The 14,563-nt window shown below is 39.4% G+C and overlaps 1 protein-coding gene across 1 annotated transcript in view; it reads left to right on the forward strand.

Moving 5' to 3' along the window:
• The window catches only part of LOC308409023 (mitogen-activated protein kinase kinase kinase 11), a 47,481-nt gene that overhangs the window by 12,397 nt on the left and 20,521 nt on the right, over positions 1-14,563 (forward strand). Inside the window, exon 2 of the mRNA XM_080901543.1 lies at positions 13,338-13,518. Within this exon, the coding sequence (XP_080757669.1) occupies positions 13,338-13,518 (181 nt within the window). The remainder of the gene's footprint in view (positions 1-13,337; positions 13,519-14,563) is intronic.

Genomic DNA, 14,563 nt, shown 5'->3' on the forward strand with positions numbered 1-14,563 from the left:
TAGTTTAATCTCCTTTTAGTATTTTATGTATAAATTTTGTGCACATAAATAGCTGCAGTCAGAATATTCAGGTTATGATTTGTATGGTGTGGTGGTCTGAATGGTAGCATATGAAATTAGTATGCAGATAGTTTTAGGTGTCTCAATTAAAATGCTGCTCGGTGCATTGTTTCGGCATTTCGTATTTAGTTGTTACTGTATATATCTGCACCATATAACCTCTGTATTCACATGCATTATGCACTACGTACTGTAGGTGCAAAGCGAGACAGACCCACACAATGACTGCACGCCCACGCTTAGTCATGAAGGCTGCAGAGTTACGTCTCTGTGTGTGTAGTCCGAGCAGGATGAGTGAGGGGGGCCAAACAACAGAACTGCAGGGGAGGAAGAGGAAAAAACAGAAAGAAAATAAAAGCAGATACTGGAAGGTCAGAACACACAGGAAGTAGAGATGTTTCCAGCACTCAGCCAGACTGAAATCTGTTGTTGTTTTTTCCCCTTCTCCAGTCTGAAATATAGTTTCAGCTTGTCCTCTTTCTCACCTCACAGATCATAAGATATGTTTGTGGAAGAGAAACCAAATGCATGGGTTAAAACATGTTTATATGATAAAAGAAATTAAGGAATTGAAAGATTAAATTTATAATAATACATAAATGTTGTTTGCTTTTTTTAATCTAGGCTTGCAGTTCTAAAGAATTCTTATTAGTTGCAGGGTTTCCACTTAAAATATCGTTACCTGTGTTGTCTTTGACCAGCATGATGGAATTCAACATTGCACTCAATTAGTATAGCAGTATCAGTCTGCTATAGTGCTGTTGTGAGGCACTATACAGAGCACTCCCTGTTCCTGTGATCAGAAGGCCTGTTTAGTACCATTTTTACAAGATATAAAATATCATCCCTTTAATGTGTGCAAAAACAAGTCAAGCCCAGGAATGTCTGAGAGCCCTGTGTTAACATCAGATGCGCTCTTACAAGGTCTCTTCAGATATTGGTAAGTGCGAAACAGTTACTTAATATTTCCAGGAATAAACTGCCTAGACTACTTTGTGCTTACCATTGACTTATACTGTGATGCTTGATATACTACTATGCTCTACAATGTTGAGTCACACTTCAGATTATTATATCATGAGAAATATTTTTGCAAATTCATATCATCATATAATTTTGAGGCTATGTAACCCTTTCCTAATGGTGAGTGACTAAGGCACTGAAGAATTTGTTGCCAGTATTGTAATACACCAGGTCACTGGACTTGGCAGGAACACTGGGTTAACTTCTGAAAACATTTGAGCCTTCAACACTTCAGCCCAACAGTCTCAGTCATCTGACCGCCAATCTTTGCAAAAGCTCTAAAATGACCTAGCTTGCTTTAATTTTGGAGTTTTTAGCTGCCCTATACTATCTCTATCTGCAAAACAGGAAGATGGGATGAACAACACTATGCCATAGCTCTTATTGTCGCAGTGTCAACTCTGCTGGTGTCATTTTATATTCATTGTCTCATAGTAATTTTTTTAACTACTTTTAGTTCCCTTAAACAACTAAAATTTCAACAGTTTGTACTTAAAATATTAAAAGGAGATTAAACTAGCCATCAAAATATAGTTGGTAGGAAAAAAGTTCAACAACTAAACAACTAAAAGAACTTTTAGTTCCCTTAAACAACTTTTAGTTCCCTTAAACAACTAAAATTTCAACAGTTTATACTTAGAATATTAAAAGGAGATTAAACTAGCCGTCAAAATATAGTTGGTAGGAAAAAAGTTCAACAACTAAAAGAACTTTTAGTTCCCTTAAACAAAATCTTTACATTTGGGTTTTGAATTCAGTTTAAATGTGGTTCTTTAATGGCAGTTTGTGGCTTGGAAAATACTTTGGCAATGGACGTGTTTACTGTCTCCGATTGGTCGTGTGCTGTAAATGATAACAAAAAGTCCTTAAATTGTTAAATATTTTCAAAAAGGGGCTCTATGGATATGCATATCTATACTGTAGAATCCACATAATATATATATTTTTTAGCTGGCTCTGGTTCATTAATCAAATTTACCACCAGCATAATTCCTTTCCCCCACCACCACCTACATTGACCCGAAAACCTCTGGGGTCAACCTCATTTAAGCTTCTGATGAAATGGCTGTAATGTAGGTTAAATTTCAACCCCATGGACCTCTGGATGCTTGTTAATAAGTCACTGCTTTCAGGCACTCACAGGCAGTTACCTGGCGCAGGGAATCATTTATAAACCCCCCTCATCAGCGTTAATGTGGATGCCCAGAAACAGAATACTCCCTTGTATTTGTTTTGGAGGGTGTGTTTCATACTGAAACTCTCATGATGATTCGCTTCTAGCTTATGTGCTTAAAGACATGCTTAAGAAGCCAGGCAAGATTTTGTTCTTTGCGTTCTTCTTCTTTACCCCCCAGAAAAGTGTGTGCGTGTGTGTCATTTTAATAATTAATAGCAGTTTGTCTCAGAAGTTCTTTTAGAGTTATTTTTTTTGCATAGATGCATTTTGGTGCCTCCCAGACAGGTCTAGCCAGAGCCAGTGGATGATTTCCAGCATTTGTTAGAAAAGCATAAAGCAGACTTGTTAATGGGGGTTTCATTTACTCAAGCATAACACTGTTTTGTTGATCGGTTTTGTTTTCAGCACATCAGCTCTACTCTGTTGGGCTAAGTATATTAACAGCTTCCTGACTATATATATATATATATATATATATATATATATATATATATATATATATATATATAATCTGTTTACTTATTTTAGCAATTTCTTTATTTGTCTGAGAGACTGGCACCATTCGCAGTCCATTTAGTAGGATTTATTTGCCCTTATTTAGAAAGTTCAGTTGCCGCTAACTAGCTAGCCCCAGACCTTTTGCAGCTTTTATTTTTCCTACTGACTGGCCTCCTGCCATTTTTTGCTGTCACAGCCAACCACAGTTTAATTTAGCTGTTTTCCCAAAGAGGATCTCCTCCTGCTGTTGGGTGAACTCACACTTCACCATTTTGGGCTTGAGCTGCTGACAGTACTCCATCTTTGAATGCTTTAGGTCCACTTCCAGAAGCTACAGCAAGCGGAGCTACTCCAGGTTCATAGGCTGGACTGCAGAACAGAAACTGCAGTCCAATATGGTGTAATGGGTAAAATAATAATTGTATATTGCTCAGTTATTTGTCACAAAATACTTGGAACATAAAGTAGCGGCAGATAGATTTCTGGTAGCGCTACTGCTTCTACGGTGCATTGATAGATACCTAGTCTTCCCCCTTAATAGCCCATTGTGAGCCAGAAAAAACCCAACTTCTAAGTTATTTAGGCTTAGTGAATTTAAAATTTAATCTCTCAAAGATATGTTTTTACCCAGTTTTCATGAATGCAAGTTATATTTATTTAAAGATTTTAGCTAGCAGTGATATTTTTGTTCTGACAATTTATTTCTGTAATTTCAATGAATAGAAACGTTAAAAGGTTTTTAAATTCAGATGTAAAACAAGGATAAGTTTCAGTTTAGATATGAAACTACAAATTAAGCTAGCTAACTGGCTGACTCCTTCTCATGGCCTGTAGTAAAAACAGAAACATGCTAAAGGGGACGTGGCTGCCTCCCTCTGAGAAGTTACATCACCCCGCTCTCAGGGTTTGCATCTATCTATTAAGACTCTCCCTATAAAACAAGTCTAACAGGGCAAACGTCGCAAACCAACAGGTTCACCAACATTATCTTCCAACTTACTTGGATGAGTTCGCGAGGGTTGATTTTCCCCAAACTGCTGCAAACATCATCCTCCCCACCAAGGCTCTGACAGCAGTTAGGTTGTCAAACTAATCATGACTATATATAATATTTCTCTGCAGCTGAGCGTGATTTGCGTCTTACAGGAAATGGGTGATGTTTTAAGGTGCCATACAGAGTGATAGCATGAGTGCATTCTGATCAGGGAATTCAGGTTTTACTAATGACAGCCCTGTGGTGCAGTGTGTGAACCAAAAGTGCACATCAATCACAACTTTATCTTTACACATATCAAATAAGGAAGATGTGCCGCCTCAGACGGACAGCACACATTGGTTAGTTGTGGCCTAGTGTTTAAACTGCTGACGTTGCTTAACTCTCGCGCTCAGCGAGCAACTTTGAATGCACCCCTGAGCTAAGGCGAAACTCCAGTGGCATGAGCGCCAGTTTCGTCGTGAGTTGACATCTGCACTATGATTGTACCCGATCTCTCTCCCTCTCTCTCTCTCTCTCCTTTGCTCGCTGCCTGGTCAGAGCTTGCCAAACTGTCTGTCAGGCTATGGCTTCGTCCCTCAGGGGACAAAGCTCCCGTTCTTCCTGGGGAAAGCCCCCACCCTGCCGGAATTCTCCCCTCGCCTACGGGTTGCAGGGCAGGGAGGAGGGAGAGGGAGGAAGGTAGAGAGAGCACAGAGGTCGACCCGATGTCGGCATTTAAAGACCAGCACAGATAATTTTGGCCATGGAGCGATACTATGCACTCTTTCATTTGACCTTTTTGCTTTTTGTTGAAAAGAATTAGTTTTTTTGTGTTGTCCAGATTATTATTCCTTTTAAAAAAATGCACACCAAGTATGGCGCGAGTTTTCAGTCAATGCCGGCTTAGTATCCTCGGGTAATTATCAGTCCAACTCTAGCAGAAACTAACAGGGGTGAGGAATCATACCATACATAGGAACAAGTGGTGAGAGATGGAGATGTAGCTGCAGTTTGGAATTATAGGGAAGAAGATAATTAAGTGAGGTGCAGAGTGAAGAGGCAGACTTTTGGATGTGAAAGTTTATAGCCTTTGTCGCTGCATGCACTGTATGTTCAGTGTCCTTGACGAGGGCGTGAGCCTAAGCCAGACGTTGCTTTTTGTATGTCAGTACCTGCCAGTGACTGTTTAAGTCCACTTTAGCGAATTTTTCTATGCCTGCTAAACTTCCTTTTTTTCAAACGTCGCATAATACAGTTTACATTAGCAGCTGTGGTGGATCTAATGTGCTCCGTTCATAGTAGTTTTTGAAACACTTGATCCATAAAGGATAACTAATAATATCCTGTTTTGTCATTATTTGAGTGTAATAATAAAAATTCAAAAACGAACTAAATGAAACAATACTGTCAATGAAAAACAAAGTAAATTTCATAACACATTCTGCTTCATATAGCTATGGTAGACAAGTGTATTTAGCCAACCACAAACCGCAGCCTCGGTATGAGCAAGGGATCAAAACAGGGAGGAGGAAAATTATGGAGATGAGTGAAAACAAGAAAAAAGAGAAAAGGCTTGGTGGCCTTTTTTTCCCAGTGAAGTTATAAATGCCCATCGAAATGATATAAATTGACCAACATTTCTTGTGTTATATAAATTTGTTGCACCTGCTTTTTTTCTATAAGGTAAAATATACCTAAAAGTTGGTGCAAGCAGGCTTTGCACCAACTTTGTAATAAAGTAATAGAGTCCAGTAGCACTCTATTTCCAGTCCTAGACACTATAACTTGTTGCAGTTTGGGTAAAATTATCAAGTTTAATACCTTTAAAAAAATAAAATAAAAATCTGAAATAATATTGCTGCATTGAATAAAAATAGATGTTTGTTTGTATACTCTGTCAATTTACTGGCCAAGAAAACTGCAACTGGTGCATCTCTACTGAAAACTGGACTACAACAAAAAGTCAAAGCAACATGTTTTTTGATAGGCTTGATGGTTAATCTGTGACAGCATATTAAGAGACCCTTTCCCATTAGTATTTGCCAGTAAATCTGGGGTAATGTCAGTAAATGTGAGCAGAACAAGAAGCCGTATTTCTTAAATGCCATGTGAAGAATGTGGGGAATGTATAATAGCCCATATTTGTCCATGAGGCACCGCTGCCTTTATCAGTCAGGTAAGCACATGTTTAATCAGTGCTGGAAAGACCCCTGAAAAAAAGCCATGACTCTGGGATTCTGTTGCAGAGTTGACTCACTCCCACAGCCGCTATCATATCTAGGCCACCGCTGGTAGGAGTCATGTCTGCAACTGACACACTCTTGTTTCTGAACAACAAACAATGCTAAACAGAGTGCCGTTGCCATGGAGAACAGTCATGGTGTTTTTTGTGGTGACATTGTTGGTTTCGTGCCTCTCAATCAGGAAGACACTCTGACTGGGCAAGCCCGATCTAGTCGTGATATTTGCCGTTATCCTTTGAAGGAGAGCTGGATTTCCTGCTCTTTTTACCTCTTTGGTTCACACACCTCCTTAAAATGTGATTAATATGGGAGACAACAGGGGAGGTAGATAAAAGCACTCCCGTATCCCTCCATGTTATGATTTTAGTTCAGTACAATTTATTTGTAGACTTCCTTTCTTAATGAATTTATTGCTTCACATAGTTTTGAAGATATCAGCAGCACAATTATTATTATGTGGGTCAGTGGCTGATTTGGACACGGCGTTTAGCCACACGGTGTCCAGTAAGCAGCTGACTAGCACGCCATTTGCCGTCAGTGTGACGGTGGTGGTCAGAGGAGGATGGCCGAACAGGAGCTAAACTGTGAATGCACTCTGCCTCAGATCAGGAAGTGGAAGAAGAATGTCATGTGTACATGTGCTGAGACTTTGTTTCGTGTGTTTGTTTCTCTGTGTGGTTGCATGTGTGCACGCGTGAGTTTGAGTATAGCTGTAAGTGCAAGCACATTTATGTGCATAAGTTTTGTTTGTTTATTGTGTGTGTTATGAAACCGTCTATCACCTCTGCTCTGGTGTGTGTGTTTATTTACTTATTTATTTGTTTATTTATGTATTTTTTTAATTTATGGCCCTGTTGGCTTTTGCAGTAAATCTCTGCAGGATTGTGATGGATTCATGCCTACTTTCCCCCCCCTACAGAATGCCTCTGTGCTCAGACCTGTTAACATCACATAATCGATGGAATGTTTGCTAAATAACAGTCTAGAAGTTTCTACATATCGTCCATGCAGCTGCAACGTACATGCAGACTTTGGAAATGACTACTTCTTTGGCCTTCTTCTCTCCCTACTGCACAATATATAATAAATGGTGACACTGCTACTGGGAATCTAGAATGAAATGTATAGTTTATACTTTTATTTGTGTAAAGTAAAAGTCGTAACATTACTGCTAACCTGCTCCTACGTGATTTCAAGTGAATGTGACACAGAGTGAGACATCAAATTCATAAACTGTGGACGCATGAATAATCTTAAAAATTTCTTTACTTGTCATCAAAAGTTATTAATAAATGATCTGTTGCATAGATCTCGTTTCCCCCTCATTTCCATTGGATAAATGACTTCATTCCTGTGACCGCCAACTCTGAGGACTGGTGTCGTGTCAAGGGCTGATGATTGGTCCACCTGTCGTAGCGCACCCGTGGGATTTACTCTGCACCTCGGTTTGTTTGTGTGAACTAGTTCAGTGGTGTGTTTTCATGCCTTCCTTTTAATTTTTGTGTGTGTGTGTGTGTGTGTGTGTGTGTGTGTGTGTGTGTGTGTGTGTGTGTGTGTGTGTGTGTGTGTGTGTGTGTGTGTACATTTTTCTCATATTTGAATGCTTGTGTGCATCTGGGAATATTGCTAAAAAGCAAATGTGGCAAATGTGTGTTAAGTGCCTGTGTGTGCATCGTTTTGCAAATGTAGTGTGTGTGTGTGTGTACACAGTTATCTATAGCTCTGCTTTCTAGCCCAGCCACTTACAGCTGTGCCCCATGTTCCTCTATCATATGATAACAATCAACAGTCAGCTACTCTGTCTCTCTGTGACACCTCTGCTCGCTCCCTCACAGCACCAACACTTCCCGCTGCTCTGTCTCACTCTGTGTCTGCAGCCATGTGACCCCTCTTAACCTCTGTTTACTAAAATAGCAATAAGCAGCCGTCGGTGGGAACTTTATTTTCCCCCCTTCAAAAAAAGCCAGATCCTTGTTAGAGCAGGCTAATAGACAGATATCAACGTCACTGCCCGGAAGTAGGGTCATGGCACAGAGATCGAGCATCCTGGTGGAAATGGGGGTGACTGACCAGGGCTTGTTTTCACTAGACGCTGACCAGCAGTGGGACAAAAGAAGTAGAGCAAGGGATCAGGGCCTGTTGCAGTAAATACCCCCACCCCTCCCTGTGGCCTGTGGAATTGACAGAAACAGTGACTCAGGCAAAGAATGGACAGAAATTGATTTTCTGCAGAAAGGTTAAATGTGCAGCAGTAGAGGCTTTTTTTTGTTTTGGCTGTTGGCTTCTTTTGCTACTTCATTGTTTGGGTCTTCGTTGTGAGGCAGAAGTCGATAATTAAGCAAAAAAGTTGGTGGTCGACATGCTTTTAAAGCCCCCCCCATTTAAAAAGCTTTCGGTCTATAAGAATATAAGGTAAAAGCCTCAACTTATCGTCTTGCTTTGCACCTACCCATCATCTTACAGACAGAATGGACAAAATAATATGCACGGCTGTGGATGGTGTCTCTATGACCAGGGAGCACAATTTGTCATGCAAGTACATTATGAAAGAACCGTGTCTCCTATTCCCTCCAATGTTCTCACACACAGAGCAGACAACACAACCTCTTGTGATGCATTCCTTTGTGACGTCAAACTTGCTGCCTCTGGGCTACGAGGCACAGCACAGGATGTCTGAACAAAAGAGACGGAGAGAGGGAGGGCGAGAGTCGGTTTTATATCTGGAAAATGATAAAAATTCATATATTTGTGGATAAAGAAAACAGAGAGAGGAGAAAATAGATTTTTCAGTGAAGTCGAGGGGAGGAAAAAAAGGGAAAGAGAGCCGAGCCTAGAGAGTCGGAAAGTGACTGCAAATAGTTGGAGTCTTACTTCCCTATAATAAGTGAAATTCTTTGCTGCTTCTCCTCCCTGAGTTTGACAGCCAGCCTTGCCCTAAGCGATGCCCACTCTGCCAGCAAAGGGGAAGAGAGGCACGGCTGCCGATCTCACTGAGACATGTGATACAGAGTCACACTGCAGCGACAGAAATCCTCAGCTTTATATTCTGCTTTCATAGAAACCTGCCTGGCGAGGCTTTCGGTGCTGCAAGATTTCCTGACACTGACTGGTTAACAAAATATAGAACTTATTGCATTTTATACTTTGACTTTGCTTAGAGTTTCACACAATCCCAGTATGAAGAGTTCTGGTAATGTGTAGGTCAAAAGCTGTGCGTTACTGAGTGTTTTACATGTTATTTTAGTTATACTCCATGCAATTATACTGCATGTTATAATTGCATTCGAATGCAATTATAAGAACCTGCCACACATTTGCTTTCTTATGATTGAGCACCTTCTTCCCTGCCTGAAGCGTAAATATACCTCAGATTCATGCATGTAGAAAATATAATATCCTCATACTGGCAATACTGAAGATATATGCTAGGGCTGGGCTACACGGTAATATCGGTGTAATATTGGGCAACGATAGGAAAATTAAATATCGCGATAGAATATGGGTGAAACGCGCAGAATGAGAAGAGCGAAAGTGGATCGTTAAATGAAACGGATGAACCAGAATCGGTTTGTAAAAATGCTGCAACTTCAGTGGTGTGGAACTGGTTTGGCTTTCATCTGTCAGATACACAACAGAGCACTATTTTTGGTAGAGCATGCTAGCGGGCCGTCGTTATTACCGTGTTTTTTGGAAAATACAGCACACTTAAAATCAATCCTTTGATTTTTCTGAAAATCGACAGTGCCCCTTATAATCCCGTGTGCCTTATGTATGAATTCTGGTTGTGTTTACTGACCTCGAAACGATTTTATGTACACGGCGCTTGAAAATCTGTCAAATGTTTTAGTACGACTTTGCTAAGCTACAAAACGGCACCGCTTGATGGATTGTCGGAGCATTATGGCTACCGTAGGCAGGCGCCTTGCGGAGTGATACGTACTGTGCTTCAACATAATATTACCGTGTTGTGTGTGCATAACCCCTTTTTAGGTTTTGTGGATATTATACATGGTTATGCTGAGGACATGTCGGCCAATTTCCACTGGAAATGCCTTTTGTTTAAACTGTCAGCAAGGAATTTGCATTTGCACTGTTAAAGTTTTATATAACTTTAATGCACATAAAAAAACAGCTGCTCGTTTAAGTGAAAATACATTTATGTTTGTTTTTTTTGTTTTTTTTTGCACTAATAAAGTTGAGGAGTTGTAAAGTATTTTGTCTAGTGTCAATTATATCGTCAGTTATCGTTATCGCAAATTTTCAAATGTATATCGTGATAAATATTTATGGTCATATCGCCCTGCTCTAATATATGCACACATACACTAGTCATTATAAGCACACAGGCATTAACAATAAGGACAGTTTTTTACCAACATTGTCAGGTGTGCATAAATCTAAAGTAAAAAAGGAACTTATGTGAAACAGAGAACTAAAAGACCTTTAGACCATTACATTATGTTCATATTAAAGAAAGCCAAAGTTTCAGATAATTTATCAAACAAAGTGTCATTGAAGCAATTCACTGGACATTTTAGGCTTTAAAAATTAGAGCCCAGTGAAATGGGTGTTTTTAGGTTCTGTACAAATACCGATTGTAACAAAGTGGCCTTTTGTGGCTGGAGATGAAGGCTGAGGCAGAGTACTTTGGAAACAAGAGGTGTTTATTTGTCCACATATAATATAACTCCGTGGATAATGAATGCCAGGTCAAGCCTTCAAGCAGCAGCACAAATCGGTGTCTAATGACAAATGGCAGCCTTAAATACTCTCAGCTATTATAGGACTAAACCATTATTTACTCACAGGTGAGTTTACCTCAATTCCACCATCTATATACAACACATACTTTAATAAATAAGCATATACATTTGACCATTTTCTAATAATAATTAAGTATTTAATATTTTAACCTTACACCTTAGCATCATTATGAAAATACCTAAAACCCATGTACAGAAATTCCCCACATCGCCCAGAACCTTTAACACCAATGCTCCGATATTTTGATATGTCAGCCGATATGTATGTAGACGCAGTATAAACAGGCTATATGAACAGAACTATGATAAATGCAATAAGGAACAGTAGTGCTGCCTTATATTAAATAAATCAATGTTGGATTGACAGGAAAGTGCATTACCTAATTTACTTGAGAGGACAAAAACAGGAACCCACTGGAAGCTTCCTCTGTATCAAATTACAACTGACCAAATCAAAGATAAGATATTTTTTAATAGAGCCGAGAAATTTATCAGCGCGCCGACATTACTGACAGTCTGATATTAACGGCTGCTATTAGCTTTTTCCGAACTATCAGTATCAGCATTTGCAACAGTTGAAAAGCAAAAATTAAAAAAGTAAACCGCTTAAATTATGAGCATTAATGTTGCTCAGTTTTCCTAACAGAGGGCACGTTGCCACTTCCCTGTTGGTTGCACTCGTGTTTGGAAACACAGCAATCATCTGACCAGAGTTGGGCACAGCATAAATGAGTAAATAAATAACTACACACGATAAATGTCAGGGAAATCTGTTTATTTTTTGTGTGTCTGAAATGGGGGGAAAAAAAGATCATATTTTTAAAGCACGAAATATCGGAACAGGTCCTACGTCTGAGTATTATTTAAATTCTAAAACGTTCAATAATCTACTTTGGCTCTCTTTAATATGAACACTGTAATGCTATATGTAGCCAGTAAGGAAAAACACAAGATTACATCTTTTAAAGAGCTGTTTAGACTTATAGCTGTGGGTTCTGCTTGCTTTGAACATACTTGTAGCTCAGCAGTCAGATGGCGGTCTGCAGGCGCCAGATAAGAGGCTGGAAAAATGAGTGTCACTAATGAAAATAGAATACAGGAATAAGCTTTACTTGCAATATTGCAGTAATATTTTTTTGTTTGTGCAGTTGAGATGGGTGCACACTGTGAGCTCTTGTAATGCTCTTCTGTGTGTAAGGGCAGCAAGATGAAAGATGTTTCTTTTTTTGAGTTTGAGTTGTTGAGTTTGTGCAAATAAATATCTTGCGATGGCATTTTTAAATGCTGCACTTCATCTAATAGGCTGAAGGAGATATTTTTTATCATTTCTTTCTGCACCTTTTAAAACTGATCCACATCAGGCAAAAGCACCAGCATAAAAGAAATGGGTGTTTGAATTGAATTGAAAATACATTTTACTGCAACTATTAAGGCCTTGCTCATTTATAAATTATTATTTTCAGAAGTCTCTGTGGGATAAGTGATTCTAACAGGGTATCGCAATATTAACCATGCATCCAGGCCCTCTATACAGTGAGTAGTGAGTGATTTCAGAAAATGTAAGTCATTCTGAATTTGGCAATAAGAAGCTGCATAAAATGCAGTAAATATAAAATAAGCCAATAATTATTTCTATAGGTAACATTTTTATTAGTTAAGTATCAAAGTGAAGTGGCTGTAGCTAACGTTAGCTGGTTATACAGAACAATTTTGTATTTTTAATGTATTTGGCTGTGTGATAACCCATTTAGTAGTTGCCCGAGGTTTAACAGTTAAAGAGGTTTGATATTGTTTAAAGTGTATATCATTAACTGTTATTAAAACAGTCTATATAGTATATAATTGCTGCTCCTTTAGCTAACAGGAGCTAGCTGGCTAAATTTGAGAATAGTTATTGAGCTAGCTTAAGAAATGCGGTGGTGATTTTGCTAACAGGCTAGTTTGAGGATAAAAAATTTAATGGGGGGGATGATTAAAAACAGAAAGGCTGGAAGACTTTTAATTTGGGTATCATAATAGCTCCTAAAAGAAATACTTCTTTATTGGAGTCACCGAACACATTTGTTTTAGAAATGGTGCTTCCTCTATATATTTCCTCATGTGGCCAACATGTCGAGCCAGTTCACTGACAGCACAGCTCAGTTCAGCTGAGGGTGGAGACAGTCTGGCCCAGCTCCCAATCGTGCACAGGTCAGCTTGACGTGCTAACGTACTATATAGCGTATTGTGTACGCTGCCAATCACCTACCACTGCCAGTCTAACTAGGCAGAGGTTTATGTAGTTCCATCGATTGGTCAAATTGAAGCAAATTATGTTTGTCGACTTGAATTTTAGAGGCCTAAAATAAGAGGAAGAGGAAGTGAAAAAGAAACTGACAATGTGTGAATGTGCGTATTGAAGACATTGCTCAGTTTAGTGTGACGTTTTGTCTTTTTTTCCCCTGCTACTAGCAAGACAAGTGCATCTCTGCAGCGATGCATTTCAATGACTTTTAACCAAAACACATTTCTCGACTTGCATAGTAAACATTTTTATTAATTTGTCTCCCCCCCCCACCCTTTCCTTTCTACCTACCATCTACATCGTCTTCCTGAAGTTCTTCTGGCTGAGCCCATAGAAAATGAATGTATGGAGGGGTTGACGTTGAAGATTACAGACTTTGGCCTGGCAAGAGAATGGCACAAGACCACAAAGATGAGCACCGCTGGCACCTATGCCTGGATGGCGCCAGAAGTCATCAAGTCCTCCACGTTCTCCAAAGGCAGTGATGTCTGGAGGTAAGTCTGTGAATGTGTGTCCTTATAAACAGTTTGTTATTAAAAGACTGTTGTGGCCTGGGAAAAGAGATGATGTAATTCTCAACACCTCACAAGAATAGTTTTACATTTGAGCAAATATGATTGGAAAGTTTCCTGCAGACATTAAATTAACAAAAGATTGTCTGCCGCCATTGCCTTCGCCATCCAGCCTACTCACACAACACAAAAAATTAAAAAGTGATTTATTTACTACAAAAAGTTCACCTTTTTCATACAGTGTCACAGTCTCTTCTGCATTTTGCAATCAGTCATTGTCAGGCTTGTTTCTCTAGTTTCCCTGCGCGAAACAGTGAGAGCGCAGGGAGGAGCACATCAGGGAAGGGAGTAGCTGAGGAGAGGATGGTGTTACTGGAGTTGATGACTCCCACAACTTGTTGGCCAACTTAAAGTGCAAGAAAAGCTTCTTGACAAGTGTTGTTTTGTCTAAAACTAAAGGTGAAGAGTAACACCCATCCTCCCAAAGCACCCAGTCTAGGGGAAACCACTCTCACTCATATATATGTATATATAAAGGAAGGCCTGAAGGCTATTAGCTTACCTTAGCAATAAAGGAGAACAGGATAGGGAAGCGCCCAGCCTTGCTTTGTGGAAAGTTTATAACATCCACCCACCACCATGGCTAAAGCTTATTGTTAATTAATTGGCATTGTTCCAGGCTAGCCGTTTCCGCTTTTACAGCCTTCATGCCAAGCTTAGCTAATGAATCTTCAAGCAAGCTTCAGCAAGAAATTTACTGGTAAAAGGAAAGGGAGGTATCAGGAGACTTGAGATATCTCAAAATCCTTAAAATCGTTAGCAGTTTAATCATCGGCAAGGTGACTTTACTGAAGGAGCTCATATATGTCCGTGTTTTCTGTTGGTATTGTTGAAGAATTTGAAATTGGTCTTTTGAAGCTTTGTGTGTATGTAGACTTGTCGTCCAAAGGACAAAGTGATGGGTTAGAATTAGAGGGTGAAAGAACAGAGAAGTGATAGTGGGAGACTCTGTGATGAAGAGATGGAG

The sequence above is a fragment of the Rhamphochromis sp. 'chilingali' genome (assembly GCF_963969265.1).
Source record: "Rhamphochromis sp. 'chilingali' genome assembly, chromosome: 1".
Lineage (NCBI taxonomy): Eukaryota > Metazoa > Chordata > Actinopteri > Cichliformes > Cichlidae > Rhamphochromis > Rhamphochromis sp. 'chilingali'.